The sequence below is a fragment of the Lithobates pipiens genome, unplaced genomic scaffold (assembly GCF_037356315.1).
Source record: "Lithobates pipiens isolate NorthernLeopardFrog02 unplaced genomic scaffold, aLitPip1_a1.2 Scaffold_27, whole genome shotgun sequence".
NCBI lineage: Eukaryota > Metazoa > Chordata > Amphibia > Anura > Ranidae > Lithobates > Lithobates pipiens.
This window is the reverse complement of record NW_027507788.1, coordinates 231,030,777-231,056,418: the sequence shown is the minus strand read 5'-3', so window position 1 is coordinate 231,056,418 and position 25,642 is coordinate 231,030,777. Positions and strand designations below refer to the sequence as shown.

The 25,642-nt window shown below is 46.7% G+C and overlaps 1 protein-coding gene across 1 annotated transcript; it reads right to left on the bottom strand.

The window, feature by feature from the left end:
• Positions 1-105: 105 nt before the first annotated feature.
• LOC143934623 (arylacetamide deacetylase-like 4) lies at positions 106-21,717 on the bottom strand. The gene is made up of 5 exons (XM_077458378.1): positions 21,547-21,717; positions 20,436-20,678; positions 5,536-5,761; positions 5,089-5,152; positions 106-2,304 (listed from the first exon to the last, which is right to left on the bottom strand). Exons 2-5 carry the CDS (start codon positions 20,610-20,612, stop codon positions 1,530-1,532), a joined length of 1,242 nt encoding a protein of 413 aa, XP_077314504.1. The 5' UTR covers positions 20,613-20,678; positions 21,547-21,717; the 3' UTR covers positions 106-1,529.
• Positions 21,718-25,642: the final 3,925 nt, after the last annotated feature.

The window sequence follows — 25,642 nt, the reverse complement described above, 5'->3', positions numbered from 1 at the left end:
ATATATATATATATATATATATATATATATATATACGGCACCCTGTAATATAATACCTGAGAGTGAACCTGTAGCTGTGGATATGATGGAACCATTGATGGTAACTAACATCGAAAGAGGGGACTTTTATTATCTTCAGTTCTTCCAGTACTGGAAAGAGATTCCAACACCGCGTGCCAAGCTGGGAATGTTTAATGTGTAAAACCCAACATCAAGCGTTTCATAAAAACAAAATGTAAGGTGGTCTCATGTAATCAAGGTGGTCTCATGTCAGAAACGCGGTCTCATGTAAATAAGGAGGTCCCATTTAAGTGAGATGGTGCCATGTAAGTTAGGTGGTCCTATGTAAATAAGGTGGTCTCATGTATGTGAGATGGTCACATGTAAGTAAGGTGGTCTCGTGTAAGTAAGGTGGTCCTATGTAAGTAAGGTGGTCTCATGTATGTGAGATGGTCACATGTAAGTAAGGTGGTCTCGTGTAAGTGAGATGGTCACATGTAAGTAAGGTGGTCTCGTGTAAGTAAGGTGGTCCTATGTAAGTAAGGTGGTCTCATGTATGTGAGATGGTCACATGTAAGTAAGGTGGTCCCATGTAAGTGAGATGGTCCTGTGTATATAAGGTGGTCCCATGTAAGTGAGATGGCACCACCTTACTTACATGGGACTATCTCACTTACGTGGGACCACCTTACTTACATGGACTGTGTAAATGAGATGGTGCCATGTAAGCAAGGTTGTTTCATGTAAGTAAGATGGTGCCATGTAAGTAATGTGGTGCCACGTAAATGAGATGGTGCCATGTAAGTAATGTGGTGGCATGTAAATGAGATGGTCCCATGTAAGTAATGTGGTGCCATGTAAATGAGATGGTGCCATGTAAGTAATGTGGTGCCACGTAAATGAGATGGTGCCATGTAAGTAATGTGGTGGCACGTAAATGAGATGGTGCCATGTAAGTAATGTGGTGCCACGTAAATGAGATGGTGCCATGTAAGTAATGTGGTGGCATGTAAATGAGATGGTGCCATGTAAGTAGTGTGGTGCCACGTAAATGAGATGGTGCCATGTAAGTAGTGTGGTGCCACGTAAATGAGATGGTGCCATGTAAGTAATGTGGTGGCATGTAAATGAGATGGTGCCATGTAAGTAGTGTGGTGCCACGTAAATGAGATGGTGCCATGTAAGTAATGTGGTGCCATGTAAATGAGATGGTGCCATGTAAGTAATGTGGTGCCACGTAAATTAGATGGTGCCATGTAAGTAATGTGGTGGCATGTAAATGAGATGGTGCCATGTAAGTAATGTGGTGGCATGTAAATGAGATGGTCCCATGTAAGTAATGTGGTGCCATGTAAATGAGATGGTCCCATGTAAGTAATGTGGTGGCATGTAAATGAGATGGTGCCATGTAAGTAGTGTGGTGCCACGTAAATGAGATGTTGCCATGTAAGTCAGATGGTCCCAGGCACTGTTAAGCCACCTCTTCATATGGGACCTTAGAAGAACAGTCAACACTCCACAATCAAATCTCAAATCCCATTAATAAAATTCACTATGTTGTCCACAGCCAGCTTCCCAGATTCAAATGAAAGTTTGCCACTGTCAAAGAAGCTGATAATGCCATGGAAGCCATCTTTCACGTGGTACCAGGTGACTGGGACTCCGTGGTCCTCCAGACGTTTCTTGTACAGAATCCCATCATCACGCAGCACATCAAACTCGCATGTTAAAATGTAAGTCTTTGGTTGTTGGCTGATCACGGAGTCCTCGGCTAGTAATGGAGACAAGTGGGTTTCCAGGGCCTTCATGTGGGCTTCATAGACGTCTTCATCGTGGGAAGACATGACTCGGAGGTCGTGCCCCCGGACCTTAAATTCATCCGGAATGTTCTCCACCCCCAACCACTTCCTAAATTTCAGTTTCAGCTCCACGGGGACGTGGTCTCCATTAAGAACCTCTTCCATCATGTCCAAGTCTCCATCGATGTAATTTATGATGTAGAACACTGCCCGCTCCCGATACAAGATGGGCACTGCCCTGTTCTGTGTGTAGGACGGTAAGTGGAAGTTGACTGCCTGGACTGCGGGATATATTAGAACCTGGGCCAGGGGCTTGGGAAGATCCGTCCGCTCTACAAGAGCTTGACAGACGGCAGCCGCGAGGTTTCCCCCCGCACTGTCTCCGCTAATAATGATGGAGGAAGCATCAACTCCGTATTCCTGGGCAGTCTGTAGGAAGTGGATGGTGGCATTCAGACAATCCTCAAACGCTGCCGGGTACCGGTGTTCTGGTGCCAGACGGTAACTAAAAAGAAGAAGAAACCATTAGAATTCCACATAAAGGGGCATTTATCCTCTATTGTACTAAGCCCAGTGATATCTATTACCAGTCCATAGATGGGGAGGCTGCATTCGTTTTCTATTTACAGGCTTTTTTTCACCTGATAATCCTGCAAATAGCACACTGCTTGTCCCTTCATGTCTATGCTTTTTACCCACTGTATCCATGGAGGGAGCCATAGTTGTCACAAAGGCTGGACCTCAAACATGTCTGCCTGTTCATCGCATGACATGGTGGATTGATGGGCTTAGTAGTTTGCAGTGAGGGCCGTCTTAAATATCGATTGGACCCTGGGCAAAAATGTTCTTGGCTCCCTCCCCCCCTCCATGCAGTTTTGCTCTCCGCCTGCTTTGAGGCATACAATAAATAGCAGCTAGACTCAAAATCAGTTTACTGAATCAGATCAGGCAGTGATTGCGATTGGTTGCCAGAGGTTACAGTGTATCATTACTGCTCACTGATTAGTTGCTAGAGGTTACAGCACATGATTTATGCTTGTTGATTGGTTGCTAGAGATTACTGTACATCAATACTGCTCACTGGTTGCTAGAGGTTACTGCACATCAATACTGCTTACTGATTGGTTGCTAGAGGTTACAGCACATGATTTATGCTTGTTGATTGGTTGCTAGAGATTACTGTACATCAATACTGCTCACTGGTTGCTAGAGGTTACTGCACATCAATACTGCTTACTGATTGGTTGCTAGAGGTTACAGCACATGATTTATGCTTGTTGATTGGTTGCTAGAGATTACTGTACATCAATACTGCTCACTGGTTGCTAGAGGTTACTGCACATCAATACTGCTTACTGATTGGTTGCTAGAGGTTACAGCACATGATTTATGCTTGTTGATTGGTTGCTAGAGATTACTGTACATCAATACTGCTCACTGGTTGCTAGAGGTTACTGCACATCAATACTGCTTACTGATTAGTTGCTAGAGGTTACAGCACATGATTTATGCTTGTTGATTGGTTGCTAGAGATTACTGTACATCAATACTGCTCACTGGTTGCTAGAGGTTACTGCACATCAATACTGCTTACTGATTGGTTGCTAGAGGTTACAGTACATCATCTCCTCACTGCCTGCACACCATGGACCGAGGAGGTGAGGGGACCCATTAATTAGACAGGGCTGTCTAATGTTTGGCACTGAAGGACACATCCACACTGCGTGCATCCTCTCTGCACAGCAAGCATAGTGCACCATACCCCGGAGGAGGGAATGCTTTTGCTGCCCCTAGCTCTCTCGCCAGCTTCAGTTGCTGGCACTGGCCAGTTGTATCGGGGACAAACCAGCTAAAGGAGTTCCCAACATGAGCAGAGCAAAGGCGGAACCACTAGTGAGTAGAGCAGCAGAGACCACTTCCAGGGTAGTGCCTACAGCAGGTACGTTTGTGTGGGAACTGTATGGGGGGGGGGGGTAATGGCTCTGGTCTGGTGTACAGGGGTCAGAATGTTGTAGATCAGCTGAGTGTGTGGTGGGAACTCTATGGGGGGTAATGGCTCTGGTGTGGTGTACAGGGGTCAGAACACTGTAGATCAGGTGAGTGGTGGGAACTCTATGGGGGGTAATTACTATGGTCTGGTGTACAGGAATAAGAACATTGTATGTCAGGTGAGCATGTGGTGGAAACTCTATGGGGTATAATTACTCTAGTCTGGTGTACAGGGGACAGAACGTTGTAGATCAGGTGAGCGTGTGGTGGGAACTCTATGGGAGGTAATGGCTCTTGTCTGTGTACAGGTGTCAGAACATTGTAAATCAGGTGAGTGTGTGGTGGGAACTCTATAGGTGGTAATGACTCTGGTCTGGTGTACAGGGGTCAGAACATTGTAGATCAGATGAGTGTGTTCTGGGAACTCTATGGGGTGGGTGGCTCTGGTTTGGTGTACAGGGGTCAGAATGTTGTAGATCAGGTGAGTGTGTGGTGGGAACTCTATGGGTAGTAATGACTTTGGTCTGGTGTACAGGGGTCAGAACATTGTGCACATTGCTGGGCTATAGATCAGGTGAGTGTGTGGTGGGAACTCTATGGGGTGGGTGGCTCTGGTTTGGTGTACAGGGGTCAGAATGTTGTAGATCAGGTGAGTGTGTGTGGTGGGAACTCTATGGGGGGTAATGGTTCTGGTCTGGTGTACAGGGGTCAGAACATTGCGCACATTGCTGGGCTATAGATCAGGTGAGTGTGTGGTGGGAACTCTATAGGGTGAGTGGCTCTGGTCTGGTATACAGGGGTCAGAACATTGTGCACATTGCTGGGCTATAGATCAGGTGAGTGTGTGGTGGGAACTCTATGGGGGGAAATGGTTCTGGTCTGGTGTACAGGGGTCAGAATGTTGTAGATCAGGTGAGTGTGTGGTGGGAACTCTATGGGGTGGGTGGCTCTGGTTTGGTGTACAGGGGTCAGAACATTGCGCACATTGCTGGGCTATAGATCAGGTGAGTGTGGAGCTGAATTGAATGTTGGCTTCATTCCTCTGTGATCTCTAATGATCCCCCGCACTTCTCCCAATACACACAAAGCCCCCCAGAACCCTCATGGGTATACATGTTCCGGTCTCAGCTTTGTCATTTCTTTCCCTCACTCGTATTATCTGTGCCGGATCCGGTCAGTATGAAGATTTGGCATCGAGCAATCGGAGAATTCCCGAAGGTCTCATTGTACCCGATTGTTACTTCTTGTGTATGGCCAACGTGTCTGATACACAAAACTAACATTGTCAACAACTACTTACCCCACAGAGACCACCACTGACTCCACCCCCTTGGAGATGTAGCGACAGAGACCATCGTAGGAATCTGAGGAACCAATACAAGTATGTTAGTGTCAGTAAAATCCCACCATTTCCACCCTCCCCCCACCCTGAGATTCCAGCGAATCAACACTTGTCATCAGTTTCCGGCTTTCAGACCCAGAACTCACAAAGAAGATCAATGGGGGAGCCGGGACCACTGCAGGGCTCCGCCCATTGGGTGAGTGAGGATCTAGAAATCCCCCCCCCCAAATCCTCCAGCATCAGACACCACTGGTTATAACCCTCCCATATTCTATCCAAAATGTTAAAAAAAATGCCTTTAGTTCTAGTTAGGATACAAGTCACCCCCATGTTTAATGTGCACCACATCCTAAATTGCATATGTAGAACAAGGAAAATTATGAGCTAATTTACACTTTTTCTTACCAATACTTCCAAACATCCATCCCCCGCCATGGAAGAAGATGACTCCCTTCCTCCCCCCAGCAGAGGGCGCTCTTGGCTGGTACACTCTCACTGGGATTCCATCAAATTGCAGATTTTTGATGAAGAGTTTTGGGTCGTCTCCCAACTTCCTGACCAATAATTTGTCTCTGATGAAGCGGGTGAAGGTCAGCAGGTTGCATATGGACAAGTTGTGCAAGATTCGACCCTGAGAAGGACAGAAGAATAGAAATTAGAGGGGAGGTTGTGTCCGGGCACAATACCAATCTCCATCAAGACTTCAGTTCATACTCTACATGGCACATAATACCCTCACCGACATGATAATACCCTCACCGACATGATAATACCCTCACCGACATGATAATACCCTCACAGACATGATAATACCCTCACCGACATGATAATACCCTCACAGACATGATAATACCCTCACCGACATGATAATACCCTCACAGACATGATAATACCCTCACCGACATGATAATACCCTCACAGACATGATAATACCCTCACAGACATGATAATACCCTCACCGACATGATAATACCCTCACAGACATGATAATACCCTCACAGACATGATAATACCCCCACCGACATGATAATACCCTCACCGACATTCTGGGATGATGGAGGTGATAGTAGCCATATTAGCGCAGTTGTGTTCTGGCCGTCATACCTTTTTGTTTGCAGGTCCTTGTGATAACTGAACTCAGATGAAGCGGGGGGAGGGGAACGACCTCATCAGCTTGTCCTGAGTACTTCTATCCATAGTAATGCTACACAGTGATTGTGCTTTAGGGAGCACTGCATGGTGTTTCTGATGAATCCGACCAATGATATGATGGGGATCCCCGGATCCCTCCAGTCCAAACTTGGTCAGGGGTCACCTCTCTTCTCTGTATCCCAGCAGAACATTTCCCATCATGGACCCTCCAGCCAATCCTGCAACCTCCATGTCTCACTCCACCACCTTCCAAGGTCTATGAGTGGCCCCTTACTTTTCATCCCTCTGACCTCAACATAGGGAACTATTCCTCCCACTGACACCAACCATGTCCTGTTTTTTCCCACTGATAATTTCTACTTCCAATAGCCACAATTTGATCCCCCTAAAGTCTGAAGGACAGTAAACTGGCTCTTTGTTTGGAAAGTTGGAGACCCCTAATGTAAAGTCTATTTAATAAGAATATATTACCTACAAACTAAAGGCATCAGAGTGTGAAGTCCACTTATCTCATGGACCCCCAACCCCAGTTCAATTACGGAAAAAAGCGCTCACCATGCACTCTTCCATCAATTTTCTATAGGCCTGTGTGACATCACCGGGTCTTATCCTGGGATTCTGGGAATGCCGAGGAGCCCAAATCCCAGGACAGGTCACTCTAGCACAACGCAGGAGAGTCTTTTCATGAGATTTGGGCTCCTCAGCTCTCCCAGGAAAAAGTCCATTGTCTTCTCTACTGCCAAGGTGAGAAACACGATAAGTAGACCTTGTACTTTGAACAAAACAGCCTTCAGTAAGATTGGGAACATTAAACATAACTCTCTACAGTAGAACTAAGAAAATACGTCGACGTGCGTTCTGGGCATCGATGCGTCACAGTGCTTAATATCTAGCGCTGCCCTCTGTGCCGCCGCCCCCCTCTCTTCTCCCCCACCGTCCCCCTCTCTTCTCCCCCTCCGTGCCGCCGTCCCTATGAGTGCAACGGATCGTCACCGATCCGTGATCTGAGCGCACATGCCGCGATCCGCGGTTTCGGCCTTAGGAGAGGCCGCGGCTTCGGCCTAGCTCCGAAGCGGCGGCCATCTTTCTACACCCAGGCGTTTACAATGTGATCGCTCCGACGGAGCAATCACTTGTAAACAAACTGGCGTGATGACATGACGCCGGTTTCTCTCTCCCCTCTCTGTACTGATCTGTGCAGTGGAGGGGAGAGGTCGGATAGAATCAGCCATCCCTCCATACCCAGCCAATACTCTGCCAGCCTCTGCAATGCAATACTCTGCAAAACAATACTCTGCTGCAAAACAATACTCTGCAAAACAATACTCTGCTGCAAAACAATACTCTGCAAAACAATACTCTGCTGCAAAACAATACTCTGCAAAACAATACTCTGCTGCAAAACAATACTCTGCAAAACAATACTCTGCAAAACAATACTCTGCTGCAAAACAATACTCTGCAAAACAATACTCTGCTGCAAAACAATACTCTGCTGCAAAACAATACTCTGCTGCAAAACAATACTCTGCTGCAAAACAATACTCTGCTGCAAAACAATACTCTGCAAAACAATACTCTGCTGCAAAACAATACTCTGCTGCAAAACAATACTCTGCAAAACAATACTCTGCAAAACAATACTGCGCTGCAAAACAATACTCTGCTGCAAAACAATACAATACTCTGCCCGCCAATACTCTGCCAGCCAATACAATACAATACTCTGCCCGCCAATACTCTGCCAGCCAATACAATACTCTGCCCACCAATACTCTGCCAGCCAATACAGTACAATACTCTGCCCGCCAATACTCTGCCAGCCAATACAATACTCTGCCAGCCAATACAATACTCTGCCCGCCAATACTCTGCCAGCCAATACAATACTCTGCCCACCAATACTCTGCCAGCCAATACAGTACAATACTCTGCCCGCCAATACTCTGCCAGCCAATACAATACTCTGCCCGCCAATACTCTGCCAGCCAATACTATACAATACTCTGCCCACCAATACTCTGCCAGCCAATACAGTACAATACTCTGCCCGCCAATACTCTGCCAGCCAATACAATACTCTGCCCGCCAATACTCTGCCAGCCAATACTATACAATACTCTGCCCGCCAATACTCTGCCAGCCAATACAATACTCTGCCCGCCAATACTCTGCCCGCCAATACAATACAATACTCTGCCCGCCAATACAATACAATACTCTGCCCGTCAATACTCTGCCAGCCAATACAATACAATACTCTGCCCGCCAATACTCTGCCAGCCAATACAATACAATACTCTGCCCGCCAATACTCTGCCAGCCAATACAGTACAATACTCTGCCCGCCAATACTCTGCCAGCCAATACAATACTCTACCCGCCAATACTCTGCCAGCCAATACAATACAATACTCTGCCCGCCAATACTCTGCCAGCCAATACAGTACAATACTCTGCCCGCCAATACTCTGCCAGCCAATACAGTACAATACTCTGCCCGCCAATACTCTGCCAGCCAATACAATACTCTACCCGCCAATACTCTGCCCGCCAATACTCTGCCCGCCAATACAATACAATACTCTGAAATACAATACTCTCAAAGTTATCCAAAGAATTAATTAGCTAATCAAAAAAAACACTAGATTCATTAAAAAATAAAAATAAAAAAAATAATCGGATAGTCGTTGACTAATCGAAGAAATAATCAATAGATTAGTCGACAGACAAATTAATCATTAGGCCGCGTACACACGGGCGGATTGTCTGTCCAACTTAGTCCGCTGAACCGTGTTTCAGCGGACAATCCGCTCGCGTGTGGGCTTCAGCGGACTTTTTCAGCGGACAATCTGACGAACAAAGTCTTACGGAATTTCCGTAAGACAGTCCGTTCAAACTTGGTTTCAGCGGACAGTCCGCTCATGTGTAGGCTAGTTGGACGGACTAAGTATGGCGCATGCTCAGAAAGGATTTACACGGCCGAAGGTTGCATTGTAGTGTATAGGAGGTCGTTTTTCTAGTCCCGTCGTACGTGCTGTACACGTCATCACGCACGCTTTCAGCGGACTGTCTGCTCATCGTGTGTGGTCAAGTCCGTTCATGCAAATTTTGAACGGACTGTCTGTCGGATTGTCTGCCGAACTTAGTTGGCCAGACAATCCGCCCGTGTGTATGCGGCCTTAGTTGCAGCTCTACTCTACTGTATGTAAGCGTTGGCTCCAGTAACAGCACCCCAGGGGTGACCCCGACATGCACTTTAATCCCACACTTTTCTACATCAGAGATGAAGGATCGGCCCGTCTACAAGGACATTTTCTAGAAGACTGGAAGATCTCTGCCTGGGATATAAAGCACATTTGTTTGCCATTGGCATTTGTAAATTCTACGGGAAGTTTTTGGCTGGATCTGGACTTCAAAACAAGAACAGAAGCTCAGTGATGAGACCTGATGGACCAGTTCTCCCAGATTTCAGAGACAGAAACCGTTACTGGATCCACCAAACACAATACAAGTCAATGGGGCTCAGTTGGGGCGACCAAAAATGAAAGTTCATCACAGCTTCGTATCGTCTCATCTGGTTCTTCCAGTTTGATTTCTGGTGGAACTTGTATTAAGCCGAGGAATGTTCCGGTCACAGATGTCATTGACACAACAGGGATATATACAGTATCTGACAAAAGTAAGTACACCCCTCAGTGACATTTCTTCTCTCTTTTCATGTGACAACACTGAAGAAATGACACTTGTCTACAATGTAAAGTAGTGAGTGTACAGCTTGTATAACAGTGTAAATTTCCTGTCCCCTCAAAATAACTCAACACACAGCCGTTAATGTCTAAACCGCTGGCAACAAAAGTCAGTACACCCCTAAGTGAAAATCTCCAAATTGGGCCCAATTAGCCATTTTCCCTCCCCGGTGTCATGTGACTCGTTAGTGTTACAAGGTCTCAGGTGTGAATGGGGAGCAGGTGTGTTAAATTTGGTGTTATCGCTCTCACTCTCTCATACTGGTCACTGGAAGTACAACATGGCACCTCATGGCAAAGAACTCTCTGAGGATCTGAAGATAAGAATTGTTGCTCTACATAAAGATGGCCTAGGCTATAAGAAGATTGCCAAGACCCTGAAACTGATCTGCAGCACGGTGGCCAAGACCATACAGCGGTATAACAGGACAGGGTCCCCTCAGAACAGGCCTCGCCATGGTCCACCAAAGAAGTTGAGGTCACGTGCTCAGCGTCATATCCAGAGGTTGTCTTTGGGAAATAGACGTATGAGTGCTGCCAGCATTGCTGCAGAGGTTGTAGGGGTGGGGGGTCAGCCTGTCAGTGTTCAGACCATACGCCACACACTGCATCAAATTGGTCTGCATGGCTGTCATCCCAGAAGGAAGCCTCTTCTAAAGATGATGCACAAGAAAGACCACAAACAGTTTGCTGAAGACAAGCAGACTAAGGAGATGGATTACTGGAACCGTGTCCTGTGGTCTGATGAGACCAAGATAAAGGTATTTGGTGTCAGATGGTGACAAGCGTGTGTGGGGGCAACCAGGTGAGGAGGACAAAGACAAGTGTGTCTTGTCTACAGTCAGGCATGGTGGTGGGGGTGTCATGGTCTGGGGCTGCATGAGTGCTGCCGGCACTGGGGGGCTACAGATCATTGAGGGGACCATGAATGCCAACATGTACTGTGACATACTGAAGCAGAGCATGATCCCCTCCCTTCAGAGACTGGACCGCAGGGCAGTATTCCAACATGATAACCACCCCAAACACACCTCCAACACCACCACTGCCTTGCTAAAGAAGCTGAGGGTAAAGGTGATGGACTGGCCAAGCATGTCTCCAGACCTAAACCCTATTGGTCATCTGTGGGGGATCCTCAGAGGGAAGGTGGAGGAGGGGAAGGTCTCCAACATCCACCAGCTCTGTGATGTCATCATGGGGGAGGGGAAGAGGACTCCAGTGGTGACCTGTGAAGCTCTGGTGACCTCCATGCCCAAGAGGGTGAAGGCAGTGCTGGAAAATAATGGCGGCCACACAAAATATTGACACTTTGGGCCCAATTTGGAGATTTTCACTTAGGGGTGTACTGACTTTTGTTGCCAGCGGTTTAGACATGAATGGCTGTGTGTTGAGTTATTTTGAGGGGACAGGAAATTTACACTGTTATACAAGCTGTACACTCACTACTTTACATTGTAGACAAGTGTCATTTCTTCAGTGTTGTCACATGAAAAGAGAGGAGAAATGTCACTGAGGGGGGTGTACTTACTTTTGTCAGGTATTGTAATTTTTACAATGCAGAACTATTTGTGAATCTGTGGAAAGAGGGGAAATCCCAACAAAAAGTAATAATCTCAGGTGCAAATCCTTTTGTAAGGAAACAAATGCTTGAATTTCCTAATAAAATGATTTCAATGAAATCTCAGGACCTCTTATCCTGGGGATGGTGAGGAGCCCAAATCCCGGGGCCGGTCCCTCAAGCAGGAGAGTCTTTCCATGAGATTTGGGCCCCTCGGCGTTCCCAGGAATAGGCCCAGTGACCTCAATCAGGTGACCTCAATGAAAGCTCAATGAGACATTTTTAAAAATTTTTCTATTAAAGATTTGAATGTGAATTCTGATTCTTTACACGAGGGGTTCCACAAGATAGGTAGACCTTTCCCTTTGAAGAAGAACACTTCCGCACAGGTGTAAACATTAAACACAACTCTCTATGTGAGCGTTGGCTCTGGTAACGGTCCCTATGGAGGCCTCACCCATCGGTGACGGAGACACTTTTCTACATAGGAGATGAAGGACGGGCCGGTTCACATGGACATTTTCTAGAAGGCCGAAAGATCTCCGGGATAAAAAGCATCTTTGAATACCAATGGCATTTGTAAACTGGAAGTTTTTGGCTGGAACTGAACCTGAAATATAGACAAAAGCTCGGTGATCAGACCTGATGGACCAATTGTTTCTGATTACAGATCCACCAGACACAATACAAGTCAATGAGACTCAGTCTGGGTGACCAGCAATAGACGTTCCTCTCAGATTGGTATCGTCTCATCTGGTTCTTCCGGTTTAATTTCTGGTGGAACTTGTAATGAGCCGAGGAATGTTCAAGGCATGAATCTCATTAACACAGCATGAAATCATTGCTACAATGTTTAACTATTTGCGTGTCTGGTCAGGAAAACCCCAAAAAATGATCTCAGGTGCAAAAATTTTTGTAACTCAACAAATGTTGGAATTTCCTAATATAAGCAAATAACTATGATTGCGATTCAAGAATAATCTTTAGACCTCAGTGTTCCTCATTCATCATTTTCATTTGTGTGTGTGGAGATTTTATCTTCATATTATTATTCTCTCTACATAATGGACACGTCTCGTATGATGAACATTGTTTGGGGTATCTCTCTACATAATGGACACGTCTCGTATGAGGAACATTGTTTGGGGTATCTCTACATAATGGACACGTCTCGTATGAGGAACATTGTTTGGGTATCTCTACATAATGGACACGTCTTGTATGATGAACATTGTTTGGGGTATCTCTCTACATAATGGACACGTCTCGTATGATGAACATTGTTTGGGGTATCTCTCTACATAATGGACACGTCTCGTATGAGGAACATTGTTTGGGGTATCTCTACATAATGGACACGTCTTGTATGATGAACATTGTTTGGGGTATCTCTACATAATGGACACGTCTTGTATGATGAACATTGTTTGGGGTATCTCTACATAATGGACACGTCTCGTATGATGAACATTGTTTGGGGTATCTCTCTACATAATGGACACGTCTCGTATGATGAACATTGTTTGGGTATCTCTACATAATGGACACGTCTTGTATGAGGAACATTGTTTGGGGTATCTCTCTACATAATGGACACGTCTCGTATGATGAACATTGTTTGGGGTATCTCTACATAATGGACACGTCTCGTATGAGGAACATTGTTTGGGGTATCTCTACATAATGGACACGTCTCGTATGAGGAACATTGTTTGGGGTATCTCTACATAATGGACACGTCTCGTATGAGGAACATTGTTTGGGGTATCTCTACATAATGGACACGTCTTGTATGATGAACATTGTTTGGGGTATCTCTCTACATAATGGACACGTCTCGTATGAGGAACATTGTTTGGGGTATCTCTCTACATAATGGACACGTCTTGTATGATGAACATTGTTTGGGGTATCTCTCTACATAATGGACACGTCTCGTATGAGGAACATTGTTTGGGGTATCTCTACATAATGGACACGTCTCGTATGAGGAACATTGTTTGGGGTATCTCTACATAATGGACACGTCTCGTATGAGGAACATTGTTTGGGGTATCTCTACATAATGGACACGTCTCGTATGAGGAACATTGTTTGGGGTATCTCTACATAATGGACACGTCTTGTATGAGGAACATTGTTTGGGGTATCTCTACATAATGGACACGTCTCGTATGATGAACATTGTTTGGGGTATCTCTCTACATAATGGACACGTCTCGTATGATGAACATTGTTTGGGGTATCTCTACATAATGGACACGTCTCGTATGAGGAACATTGTTTGGGGTATCTCTACATAATGGACACGTCTTGTATGAGGAACATTGTTTGGGGTATCTCTACATAATGGACACGTCTCGTATGATGAACATTGTTTGGGGTATCTCTACATAATGGACACGTCTCGTATGAGGAACATTGTTTGGGGTATCTCTACATAATGGACACGTCTTGTATGAGGAACATTGTTTGGGGTATCTCTCTACATAATGGACACGTCTCGTATGAGGAACATTGTTTGGGGTATCTCTCTACATAATGGACACGTCTCGTATGAGGAACATTGTTTGGGGTATCTCTACATAATGGACACGTCTCGTATGATGAACATTGTTTGGGTATCTCTACATAATGGACACGTCTCGTATGATGAACATTGTTTGGGTATCTCTACATAATGGACACGTCTTGTATGATGAACATTGTTTGGGGTATCTCTCTACATAATGGACACGTCTCGTATGATGAACATTGTTTGGGGTATCTCTACATAATGGACACGTCTCGTATGAGGAACATTGTTTGGGGTATCTCTCTACATAATGGACACGTCTCGTATGAGGAACATTGTTTGGGGTATCTCTCTACATAATGGACACGTCTCGTATGATGAACATTGTTTGGGGTATCTCTCTACATAATGGACACGTCTCGTATGATGAACATTGTTTGGGGTATCTCTACATAATGGACACGTCTCGTATGAGGAACATTGTTTGGGGTATCTCTCTACATAATGGACACGTCTCATATGAGGAACATTGTTTGGGGTATCTCTCTACATAATGGACACGTCTCGTATGATGAACATTGTTTGGGGTATCTCTACATAATGGACACGTCTCGTATGATGAACATTGTTTGGGTATCTCTCTACATAATGGACACGTCTCGTATGAGGAACATTGTTTGGGTATCTCTCTACATAATGGACACGTCTCGTATGAGGAACATTGTTTGGGGTATCTCTCTACATAATGGACATGTCTCGTATGATGAACATTGTTTGGGGTATCTCTACATAATGGACACGTCTCATATGATGAACATTGTTTGGGGTATCTCTCTACATAATGGACACGTCTCATATGATGAACATTGTTTGGGGTATCTCTACATAATGGACACGTCTCGTATGATGAACATTGTTTGGGGTATCTCTACATAATGGACACGTCTCGTATGATGAACATTGTTTGGGGTATCTCTACATAATGGACACGTCTTGTATGATGAACATTGTTTGGGGTATCTCTACATAATGGACACGTCTCGTATGATGAACATTGTTTGGGGTATCTCTCTACATAATGGACACGTCTTGTATGAGGAACATTGTTTGGGGTATCTCTACATAATGGACACGTCTCGTATGATGAACATTGTTTGGGGTATCTCTCTACATAATGGACACGTCTCATATGAGGAACATTGTTTGGGGTATCTCTCTACATAATGGACACGTCTCGTATGAGGAACATTGTTTGGGGTATCTCTACATAATGGACACGTCTTGTATGATGAACATTGTTTGGGGTATCTCTCTACATAATGGACACGTCTCATATGAGGAACATTGTTTGGGGTATCTCTACATAATGGACACGTCTTGTATGATGAACATTGTTTGGGGTATCTCTCTACATAATGGACACGTCTCATATGAGGAACATTGTTTGGGGTATCTCTACATAATGGACACGTCTCGTATGATGAACATTGTTTGGGGTATCTCTACATAATGGACACGTCTCGTATGAGGAACATTGTTTGGGGTATCTCTACATAATGGACACGTCTCGTATGATGAACATTGTTTGGGGTATCTCTACATAATGGACACGTCTCGTATGAGGAACATTGTTTGGGGTATCTCTACATAATGGACACGTCTTGTATGAGGAACATTGTTTGGGGTATCTCTCTACATAATGGACACGTCTCGTATGATGAACATTGTTTGGGGTATCTCTCTACATAATGGACACGTCTCGTATGATGAACATTGTTTGGGGTATCTCTCTACATAATGGACACGTCTCGTATGATGAACATTGTTTGGGGTATCTCTACATAATGGACACGTCTTGTATGATGAACATTGTTTGGGGTATCTCTACATAATGGACACGTCTCGTATGATGAACATTGTTTGGGGTATCTCTACATAATGGACACGTCTTGTATGAGGAACATTGTTTGGGGTATCTCTCTACATAATGGACACGTCTCGTATGAGGAACATTGTTTGGGGTATCTCTCTACATAATGGACATGTCTCGTATGATGAACATTGTTTGGGGTATCTCTACATAATGGACACGTCTCGTATGATGAACATTGTTTGGGTATCTCTCTACATAATGGACACGTCTCATATGATGAACATTGTTTGGGGTATCTCTACATAATGGACACGTCTCGTATGATGAACATTGTTTGGGGTATCTCTACATAATGGACACGTCTCGTATGATGAACATTGTTTGGGGTATCTCTACATAATGGACACGTCTCGTATGATGAACATTGTTTGGGGTATCTCTACATAATGGACACGTCTCGTATGAGGAACATTGTTTGGGGTATCTCTCTACATAATGGACACGTCTCGTATGAGGAACATTGTTTGGGGTATCTCTCTACATAATGGACACGTCTCGTATGAGGAACATTGTTTGGGGTATCTCTACATAATGGACACGTCTCGTATGATGAACATTGTTTGGGGTATCTCTACATAATGGACACGTCTCATATGATGAACATTATTTGGGGTATCTCTACATAATGGACACGTCTCGTATGAGGAACATTGTTTGGGGTATCTCTACATAATGGACACGTCTCGTATGAGGAACATTGTTTGGGGTATCTCTCTACATAATGGACACGTCTCGTATGAGGAACATTGTTTGGGGTATCTCTCTACATAATGGACACGTCTTGTATGAGGAACATTGTTTGGGGTATCTCTCTACATAATGGACACGTCTCGTATGAGGAACATTGTTTGGGGTCTATTGATAAATCACTGAATTCGGCTTTCATTAACATTTTCTGGGCATTGAGATAAAACACACGGACCTGGACGGATCTCCACCAAACAATGTTTGTGAAAGTGAGAGCAGCCCTTGTCACCCAATCTATGACGGATCGCTTTTCAGAGGGCATACTGCACTTGGCACATATTCAATCTTAATTGGCACCTGGACAAAAAAAACCCAGACACACCTAAAGTACAACTGAAGGCAAAACTTTTTGCTTTTTTTTCCATTTTTCAAAGAGTTGGCTCGTTCACACCGGTGCAACTTTGTCATGCGATTTGACCGTTCAAACTTGCATGACATGACAGGACTATTTTATAGATGTATTCGGGCCGTGGAGCTGTTGGCCGGGTGCTGAAGTGTTGTATGTGTCATCCGGAGACAGACAGTTCTTAATTCTAAGTTTCTTTTCTTTTTTTTTCTCTTCTTATATTGCCATAAAAATGCAAATAAAAATTATTTTCCCAAAAAATTAAAATAAGAAATCGCATGACAATTCGCCCGCCATTTCCGGTGCAATGGAGCTCTTCATATCACCACTACTCATGTTGCAGCGATTAGGAAAAGGTTCCTGCACTACTTTTTACCAATTTCATTGCAACTCGCATAGACGTCTGTTCAGTGGAGTCCCGAGCTGCGGGACAAATCGCACTGAAGGGCACCTTTGAAATCACGCTGAAGTAGCCCTAGGAGAGGGGTAAAATCCATTCAATCCCTTTCCTTTACCATAACCAAAACAGGAAGTGAGAGGAAATCCCTCCAAAGTGAAGGAATCCAGGGGGGTGTCCCCATTGGAAGATTTCCCCTCTATTCCTGTTCTGGTGACAACCCAACATTTGGGATTTTCTCTCCCTCTCAATGATAATAGAGAGGATGACTCCCCACAACGGGGACACAGACAGCGATAAAAAACTGACAGGGGGTCTAATTCCTCTTTGCTGTAAATAAAAACACAAAACATTTTGCCTTTAGAATACTTTTAGGCAGAGCAAAGCAATACTGAGATCCCGGAGACAGGTCCGGTGTGGTTTTGGCCATGCTGGGATGTATTTTCTACAAGCGGCCTTAACACAACAGCACAGTGGTGTAGTGGTTGGCACAGTGGTGTAGTGGGGCAGTACAGTGGTGTAGTGGGCGGTACAGTGGTGTAGTGGGTGGCACAGTGGTGTAGTGGGGCAGTACAGTGGTGTAGTGGGCGGCACAGTGGTGTAGTGGTTGGCACAGTGGTGTAGTGGTTGGCACAGTGGTGTAGTGGGGCAGTACAGTGGTGTAGTGGGCGGTACAGTGGTGTAGTGGGCGGTACAGTGGTGTAGTGGGCAGTACAGTGGTGTAGTGGGGCAGTACAGTGGTGTAGTGGGGCGGCACAGTGGTGTAGTGGGCGGCACAGTGGTGTAGTGGGGCAGTACAGTGGTGTAGTGGGCAGCACAGCGGTGTAGTGGGGCAGTACAGTGGTGTAGTGGGCAGCACAGCGGTGTAGTGGGGCAGTACAGTGGTGTAGTGGGCAGCACAGCGGTGTAGTGGGGCAGTACAGTGGTGTAGTGGGCAGCACAGCGGTGTAGTGGGGCAGTACAGTGGTGTAGTGGGCGGCACAGTGGTGTAGTGGGGCAGTACAGTGGTGTAGTGGTTGGCACAGTGGTGTAGTGGGGCAGTACAGTGGTGTAGTGGGCAGCACAGTGGTGTAGTGGGGCAGTACAGTGGTGTAGTGGGCAGCACAGCGGTGTAGTGGGGCAGTACAGTGGTGTAGTGGGCGGCACAGTGGTGTAGTGGGGCAGTACAGTGGTGTAGTGGTTGGCACAGTGGTGTAGTGGGGCAGTACAGTGGTGTAGTGGGCAGCACAGTGGTGTAGTGGGGCAGTACAGTGGTGTAGTGGGCAGCACAGTGGTGTAGTGGGGCAGTACAGTGGTGTAGTGGGGCAGTACAGTGGTGTAGTGGGCAGCACAGCGGTGTAGTGGGGCAGTACAGTGGTGTAGTGGGCGGCACTCTCACCTAGCAGTAAGAAGGTTCGCTGGTTCAAATCCCAACCACGACACTACCTGCCTGGAGTTTGCATGTTCTCCCTGTGCCTGTGTGGGTTTCCTCCGGGTACTCCGGTTTCCTCCCACAATCCAAAGACATGCAGGTAGGTTAATTGGCTTCTGTCCAAAAATTGGCCCTAGTATATGAATGGGGACCTTGCATTGTGGGCTCCTTGAGGGTAGGGACTGATGTGAGTTTGCAATGTACAGGGATAGGGAAAATTGTGGACACTTGCTTGGGTTGAACTGGATGGACTGGTGTCTCTATTCAACTTTACTGACTATGAAACAACAATAAGCGATGTGACGCACGTCATCATACATGTATGAAGCAGGCCGTGTGTACAGCCTGCTAATACATACAGCAATTGTCAGCCTCCTGTCATATGATTACCCAGCATGCATCCTGGGGTCTCGCTCCTGTGCATCCCATTCTGGCATTTTGGCGCACCCAGGAGGCACGCGCCCAACCCCCGCCGCCCACTACAGTCTATTCTATAAGAGGCCGGGGTACAGCGCAGCTGGATGGGGCTGAGCGCTGCACTGGGGGGTGCCCAGGTTGGCACCATACGTGTTCCCAGGCCAGACGCAGCGTAATTCATTCCATCATAGACTTTGCTGGCAGTGGGGCGCTGCACCTGTGCCTCCTGGGCACCCCAAAACACCCGGACTGGAACCCCCCCATGTGGCCTTCATTTTCTTTTTTCCATGAGATTATTTCTGAATGTCGGATTAAAGTTGATAAGATTGTCAGCATAATGGTCAGGTGAAGGTCAAGGAGCGGCGCTCCACGACACAGAAAGGCCCCCCAGCAAGGTTACCAACCAGGACCAGGACGGGGGGGCATCTGCCCTGGACACTGTGGTATCATGTGAGGTGGGGGCACCACAAGGAGATTAGGGGGAGGGGATTTGTGTTGAGAAGGGGAGTTTGGGGGGTGGCAGAGGGTAAGAATTGCTCTAGGAGGGCACATTTGGGGAGGGGTGCTAGGAGTGGTGATTTATGTTGGGAAGGGGGGTGGGGGAAGAGGATTTCTGCTGGGAGAGGGGATTTGGGGGGTTTGAGCTATAAAAGCAATGTGATGGGGGGAGGGGGGATTTGTGCCGGGGGCATACGGGGAGAAGGAATTGGGTGCTTAGGGGGTGAGTGTGCAGATTGGGGTTCGGGGGGGGGGGGATTTTCGCTGACACATAATGCTCATACATCTTGAGGGGGAGGGGGGCAGAGTTTGCCCCGGGCTCCGCGTGACCTTGCCCTGGCACTGTTGTCAAACATCAATAAATTCCGTGATTTTTACATCTGCCGGTGAATGTCTATCAGACCCACTCACAGACAGATGTAGAAATCACCGATTTTACAAACTCTCCAGAATTTATGAGGGTGGTCCTCCCCGTCCACCAGAAGTTGGGTTCTCCCCGTCTTCTGCTCTTGGTGGAAGGTCATGCTGGAACTTGTAGTCCCACGACAGCCGGCACAGTGCTGAAAGGAAAGGCGAACTTACCACCACAGCGATGCCAATCAAGATGCAATGTATGGTGCGGAGTTTGCCCGGACCCGCCACTCCGGGGGGGATGTCTGAGTTGGAAAATTCAAAATAAATGACGCCGATCACCAAGAGAATAATCAATCCCAGGAAAACGATGGCGAGCGACGTCAGGAAAGTGAAGGCGAAGTCCATGATCCCGGCTCATCCACACACGACTTTCAACTGACTTCTGACAACTTCCTAGTCAACATTCAACTCCTGGAGAGACATGAGAGATTGCAGCCTGGGGGAGGGGCAGAGAAAAGGAGGAAGAGAGAGGAGAGAAGAGAGAGAGGGAGAGAGAAGAGAGAAGAGGGAGAGAGAGAAGAGAGAGAGAGAAGAGAGAGAGAGAGAGAGAAGAGAGAGGAGAGAAGAGAGAGAAGAGAGAGAGAGAGAGAGAGGAGAGAGAGAGAGAGAGAGAGAGAGGGAGAGAGAAGAGGGAGAGAGAGAGAGGGAGAGAGAAGAGGGACAGAGAGGGAGAGAGAGAAGAGAGAGAGAGAGGAGAGAAGAGAGGGAGAGAGAGAGGAGAGAAGAGAGAGAGGGATAGAGAAGAGGGAGAGAGAGAAGAGAGAGAGAGGAGAGAAGAGAGAGAGAGAGGAGAGAAGAGAGAGAAGAGAGAGAGGGAGAGAGAAGAGGGAGAGAGAGAGAGAGAGAGAGAGAGGGAGAGAGAAGAGGGAGAGAGAGGGAGAGAGAGAAGAGAGAGAGAGAGAGAGAAGAGAGGGAGAGAGAGAGGAGAGAGAAGAGAGAGGAGAGAGGAGAGAGAAGAGAGAGAGAGAAGAGAGAGGAGAGAAGAGAGAGAGGGAGAGAGAAGAGGGAGAGAGAGAGAGGGAGAGAGAAGAGGGAGAGAGAGAGAGAAGAGAGAGAGAGAGAGAGAGAGAGAGAGAGAGAGAGAGAGAGAAGAGAGAGGGAGAGAGAAGAGAGAGGAGAGAAGAGAGAGAGAGGGAGAGAGAGAGAGAAGAGAGAGACAAAGAGAGGAAAGAAAGGGGGGAGAGAGAAGAGAGAGAGAGAGAAGAGAGAGGAGATAGAAGAGAGAGAGAGAAGAGAGAGAGGACATGGGATTTTCTGCCAGTAGCGTCTGTGGTGTTACCTGAAACGTCTCCAGCTGAATCACTGACAAGCAGACAGAGGGTCTAACACCCCTGCCCCCCACCTGCTGCGGTTCCGGAGACCCAGGGTGAGAAGGAGGCGGTCACTTCCCAGCAGTAGATTAGGATGGAGGGGGGAAGGGAGAGGAGATGTTGGTCCTCCCTTCCCAACACTTGTCCAGAGGAAGTGATCCGATCCGCAGTACCAGAGAGATGTCCTCCCAGCAGCCACATGAGATGAGGGGGGATGGAGCAGCCGACTCCCCTTCCCAGCAGCAGGCGGCACCCCAGAATGATGCCACCAATAGACATGGGCGCCGTCAATAAATTGATTTTGTTTCGTTCGGTTTTGTATTAGCCGTTAATTCGTATTTCGTAATTCGTGTCCGAAATTCAATTTTGATTCGTGCAAAATACGAATTTTCATTAACTTTTCTTGACAATTACGAACGTTTGTTATGATGAATAAAAAATACCTTTCTCAATATGGCAGTCATCGGCACATTATGAGGGCCCCTCCCCCACCCCTGTGCTGTGATCATTACTTGTATACCCCAAGGGATGCTGGGTGGTCGGCCATATCCCTAACCCTAATCACTGTGGCAGGAAAAAGAATTGAATGTTATCATTGATCAAAGCCAAAGTCACAATGGAAATCAAACACGTATGACATTGCAGAGGTGTAAATGGGATCTCATGGAGATCTCACACTCCTGGGTCAGCAGAATGCGGCATATTTATACTATTTATTTATATTTATCTATCTGGTTTATGTAGAGTTGGGTCACCCGGATGTTTTATTTTTATACTGTTTATTTGTTTGTTAAATATATTTGTGTTTATATTTATTGTATATTTATATGTCTTTCTTTATTTATAGAAGTTAAATGTAACAAATGTTTCTTGTTGTTTATTTATTTGTAATTATTACATTTATATTTCTTGATGTATTTATGGAGTCCTCGCCCTCTTGGATCAGCGGAGGGTTTAATGTTTATGTTATGTGTATATAAATGGGGGGGGGGGCAGTCATGTGATCAGGACTCTTGTTCCCTGGGGGGGCAGTCATGTGATCAGGACTCTTTTTCCCTGGGGGGGGGCAGTCATGTGATCAGGACTCTTTTTCCCTGGGGGGGGCAGTCATGTGATCAGGACTCTTTTTCCCTGGGGGGGCAGTCATGTGATCAGGACTCTTGTTCCCTGGGGGGCAGTCATGTGATCAGGACTCTTGTTCCCTGGGGGGGGGCAGTCATGTGATCAGGACTCTTTTTCCTGGGGGGGCAGTCATGTGATCAGGACTCTTGTTCCCTGGGGGGGGGGGCAGTCATGTGATCAGGACTCTTTTTCCCTGGGGGGGCAGTCATGTGATCAGGACTCTTTTTCCCTGGGGGGGCAGTCATGTGATCAGGACTCTTGTTCCCTGGGGGGGCAGTCATGTGATCAGGACTCTTGTTCCCTGGGGGGGCAGTCATGTGATCAGGACTCTTGTTCCCTGGGGGGGCAGTCATGTGATCAGGACTCTTGTTCCCTGGGGGGGCAGTCATGTGATCAGGACTCTTTTTTCCCAGGGGGGGCAGTCATGTGATCAGGACTCTTTTTTCCCTGGGGGAGGCAGTCATGTGATCAGGGCTCTTTTTCCCTGAGGGGGGCAGTCATGTGATCAGGACTCTTTTTCCCTGGGGGGGCAGTCATGTGATCAGGACTCTTTTTTCCCAGGGGGGCAGTCATGTGATCAGGACTCTTTTTCCCCTGGGGGGGCAGTCATGTGATCAGGACTCTTTTTCCCTGGGGGGGCAGTCATGTGATCAGGACTCTTGTTCCCTGGGGGGGCAGTCATGTGATCAGGACTCTTGTTCCCTGGGGGGGCAGTCATGTGATCAGGACTCTTGTTCCCTGGGGGGGCAGTCATGTGATCAGGACTCTTGTTCCCTGGGGGGGCAGTCATGTGATCAGGACTCTTTTTTCCCAGGGGGGGCAGTCATGTGATCAGGACTCTTTTTTCCCTGGGGGGGGGCAGTCATGTGATCAGGGCTCTTTTTCCCTGAGGGGGGCAGTCATGTGATCAGGACTCTTTTTCCCTGGGGGGGCAGTCATGTGATCAGGACTCTTTTTTCCCAGGGGGGGCAGTCATGTGATCAGGACTCTTTTTTCCCTGGGGGGGGGCAGTCATGTGATCAGGGCTCTTTTTCCCTGGGGGGGGCAGTCATGTGATCAGGACTCTTTTTCCCTGGGGGGGCAGTCATGTGATCAGGACTCTTGTTCCCTGGGGGGGCAGTCATGTGATCAGGACTCTTTTTCCCTGGGGGGGCAGTCATGTGATCAGGACTCTTGTTCCCTGGGGGGGCAGTCATGTGATCAGGACTCTTTTTCCCTGGGGGGCAGTCATGTGATCGGGGGGGGGGGGGTCTGCCGCCATCACAGACACAACATATGGTAATCCAGCCTGGCCAATGAAAGTTGGATGAGGTGGCAATCATCTCCTGTGTATAGCAGGTTGCAGACAAATGGCAGTGCGGGGAAGGGGGGGGCCCCGTGGGGGGAGAGGGTCCCCCTGCTCACACTTTCAGAATATCTGAAAAAAGGGAAATGATATTATTAACAAAGAAATATAAGAGGTGAGAATGCGGCCTGACACACACATGGGGGGGAGGGGAGATAGGGATCTGAGATGTCACCTTGGTTCCATTCTTCTGTTATCTGGATCTTCTGTGTGAAAGGTGAAGAGATCCCAGAAACATTCATGAGTCAAATCTTATCACAAACACTTATTATTGTTTTTTTTTTTTAACCACTTCAGCCCCAGAAGATTTTACCCCCTTCCTGACCAGAGCACTTTTTTGCGATTCGGCACTGCGCCGCTTTAACTGACAATTGCGCGGTCGTGCGACGTGGCTCCCAAACAAAATTCATGTCCTTTTTCTCCCCACAAATAGAGCTTTCTTTTGGTGGTATTTGATCACCTCTGCGGTTTTTATTTTTTGCGCCATAAACAAAAAAAAAACGTTAATTGTGAAAAAAACGCATTATTTTTTTACATTTTGCTATAATAAATATCCCCCAAAAATATATAAAAAAAACTATTTTTTTCCTCAGTTTAGGCCGATACGTATTCTTCTACATATTTTTGGTATAAAAAAAAAAACGCAGTGAACGTTTATTGATTGGTTTATGCAAAAGTTATAGCGTTTACAAAATAGGGGATAGATTTATGGCATTTTTATTAATATTTTTTTTTTTTACTAGCAATGGCGGCGATCAGCAATTTTTATTGTGACTGCGACATTGTGGCGGACACATCGGACATTTGTGACACATTTTTGGGACGATTGTATTTATACCATTTATACAGCGATCAGTGCGCATACAAATGCATTGATTACTGTATAAATGGCACTGGCAGTGAAGGGGTTAACCACTAGGGGGCAGTGTAAGGGTTAAATGTGTCCTTGGGAGTGTTTCTAACTGTGGGGGAGCGTGGCTACATGTGACACGTCACTGATCACCGCTCCCGATCACAGGGAGCTGAGATCAGTGACCTATCACTAGGCAGAACGGGAAGATGCTTGTTTACATCTCCCCGTTCTTCCTCCCCGTGAGGCGATCTAGTCCGCGGGACCCCCATTTGCCCAGCCGTACATCGGCGTGTGCAGGCCGGGAACCGCTTAAAGTGGTTGTAAACCCTTACAACACACTTTGACCTACAGGTAACCCTAGATTAAGGCTTACCTGTAGGTCCAAGAAATATCTCCTAAACCTACACGGTTTAGGAAATATTTGCCCGAAGACAGGCACCGCTTTCTACAGCGCATGACAGCGGGCGCACTGAGCGCAGCACCGTCAACGGCGATATGCCACGCGTGGCGCTCCTGTGCGCATGCGCGGGAGTGACGTCATCAAATGACAGCGGCGGAGCAGAGAGACCCCACCGAGAAGATGGAGGCTCCGGACTACAGGGGACAGCGGTGACTTCGCTGGCTCCTGTGTCAGGTAAGTGACACATAATGGTTTACTTCCTCTTTAAAGTGACAGTTATTGTCAGCAGCGTCAATGAGATGTGGAGATTATGGTCACATGACTGAACAGAGTTCTGTAGGGTGG

Excerpts from the sequence above, each read along its gene's own strand:
- LOC143934623 (XM_077458378.1), bottom strand. The coding sequence starts at position 20,612 with ATGGACTTCGCCTTCACTTTCCTGACGTCGCTCGCCATCGTTTTCCTG. Across the intron at positions 5,762-20,435 it reads TGATTGGCATCGCTGTGGTG|GGTCGAATCTTGCACAACTT; the intron begins GTAAGTTCGCCT and ends TGTCCTTCTCAG. Across the intron at positions 5,153-5,535 it reads ATGGATGTTTGGAAGTATTG|ATTCCTACGATGGTCTCTGT; the intron begins GTAAGAAAAAGT and ends TTGGTTCCTCAG.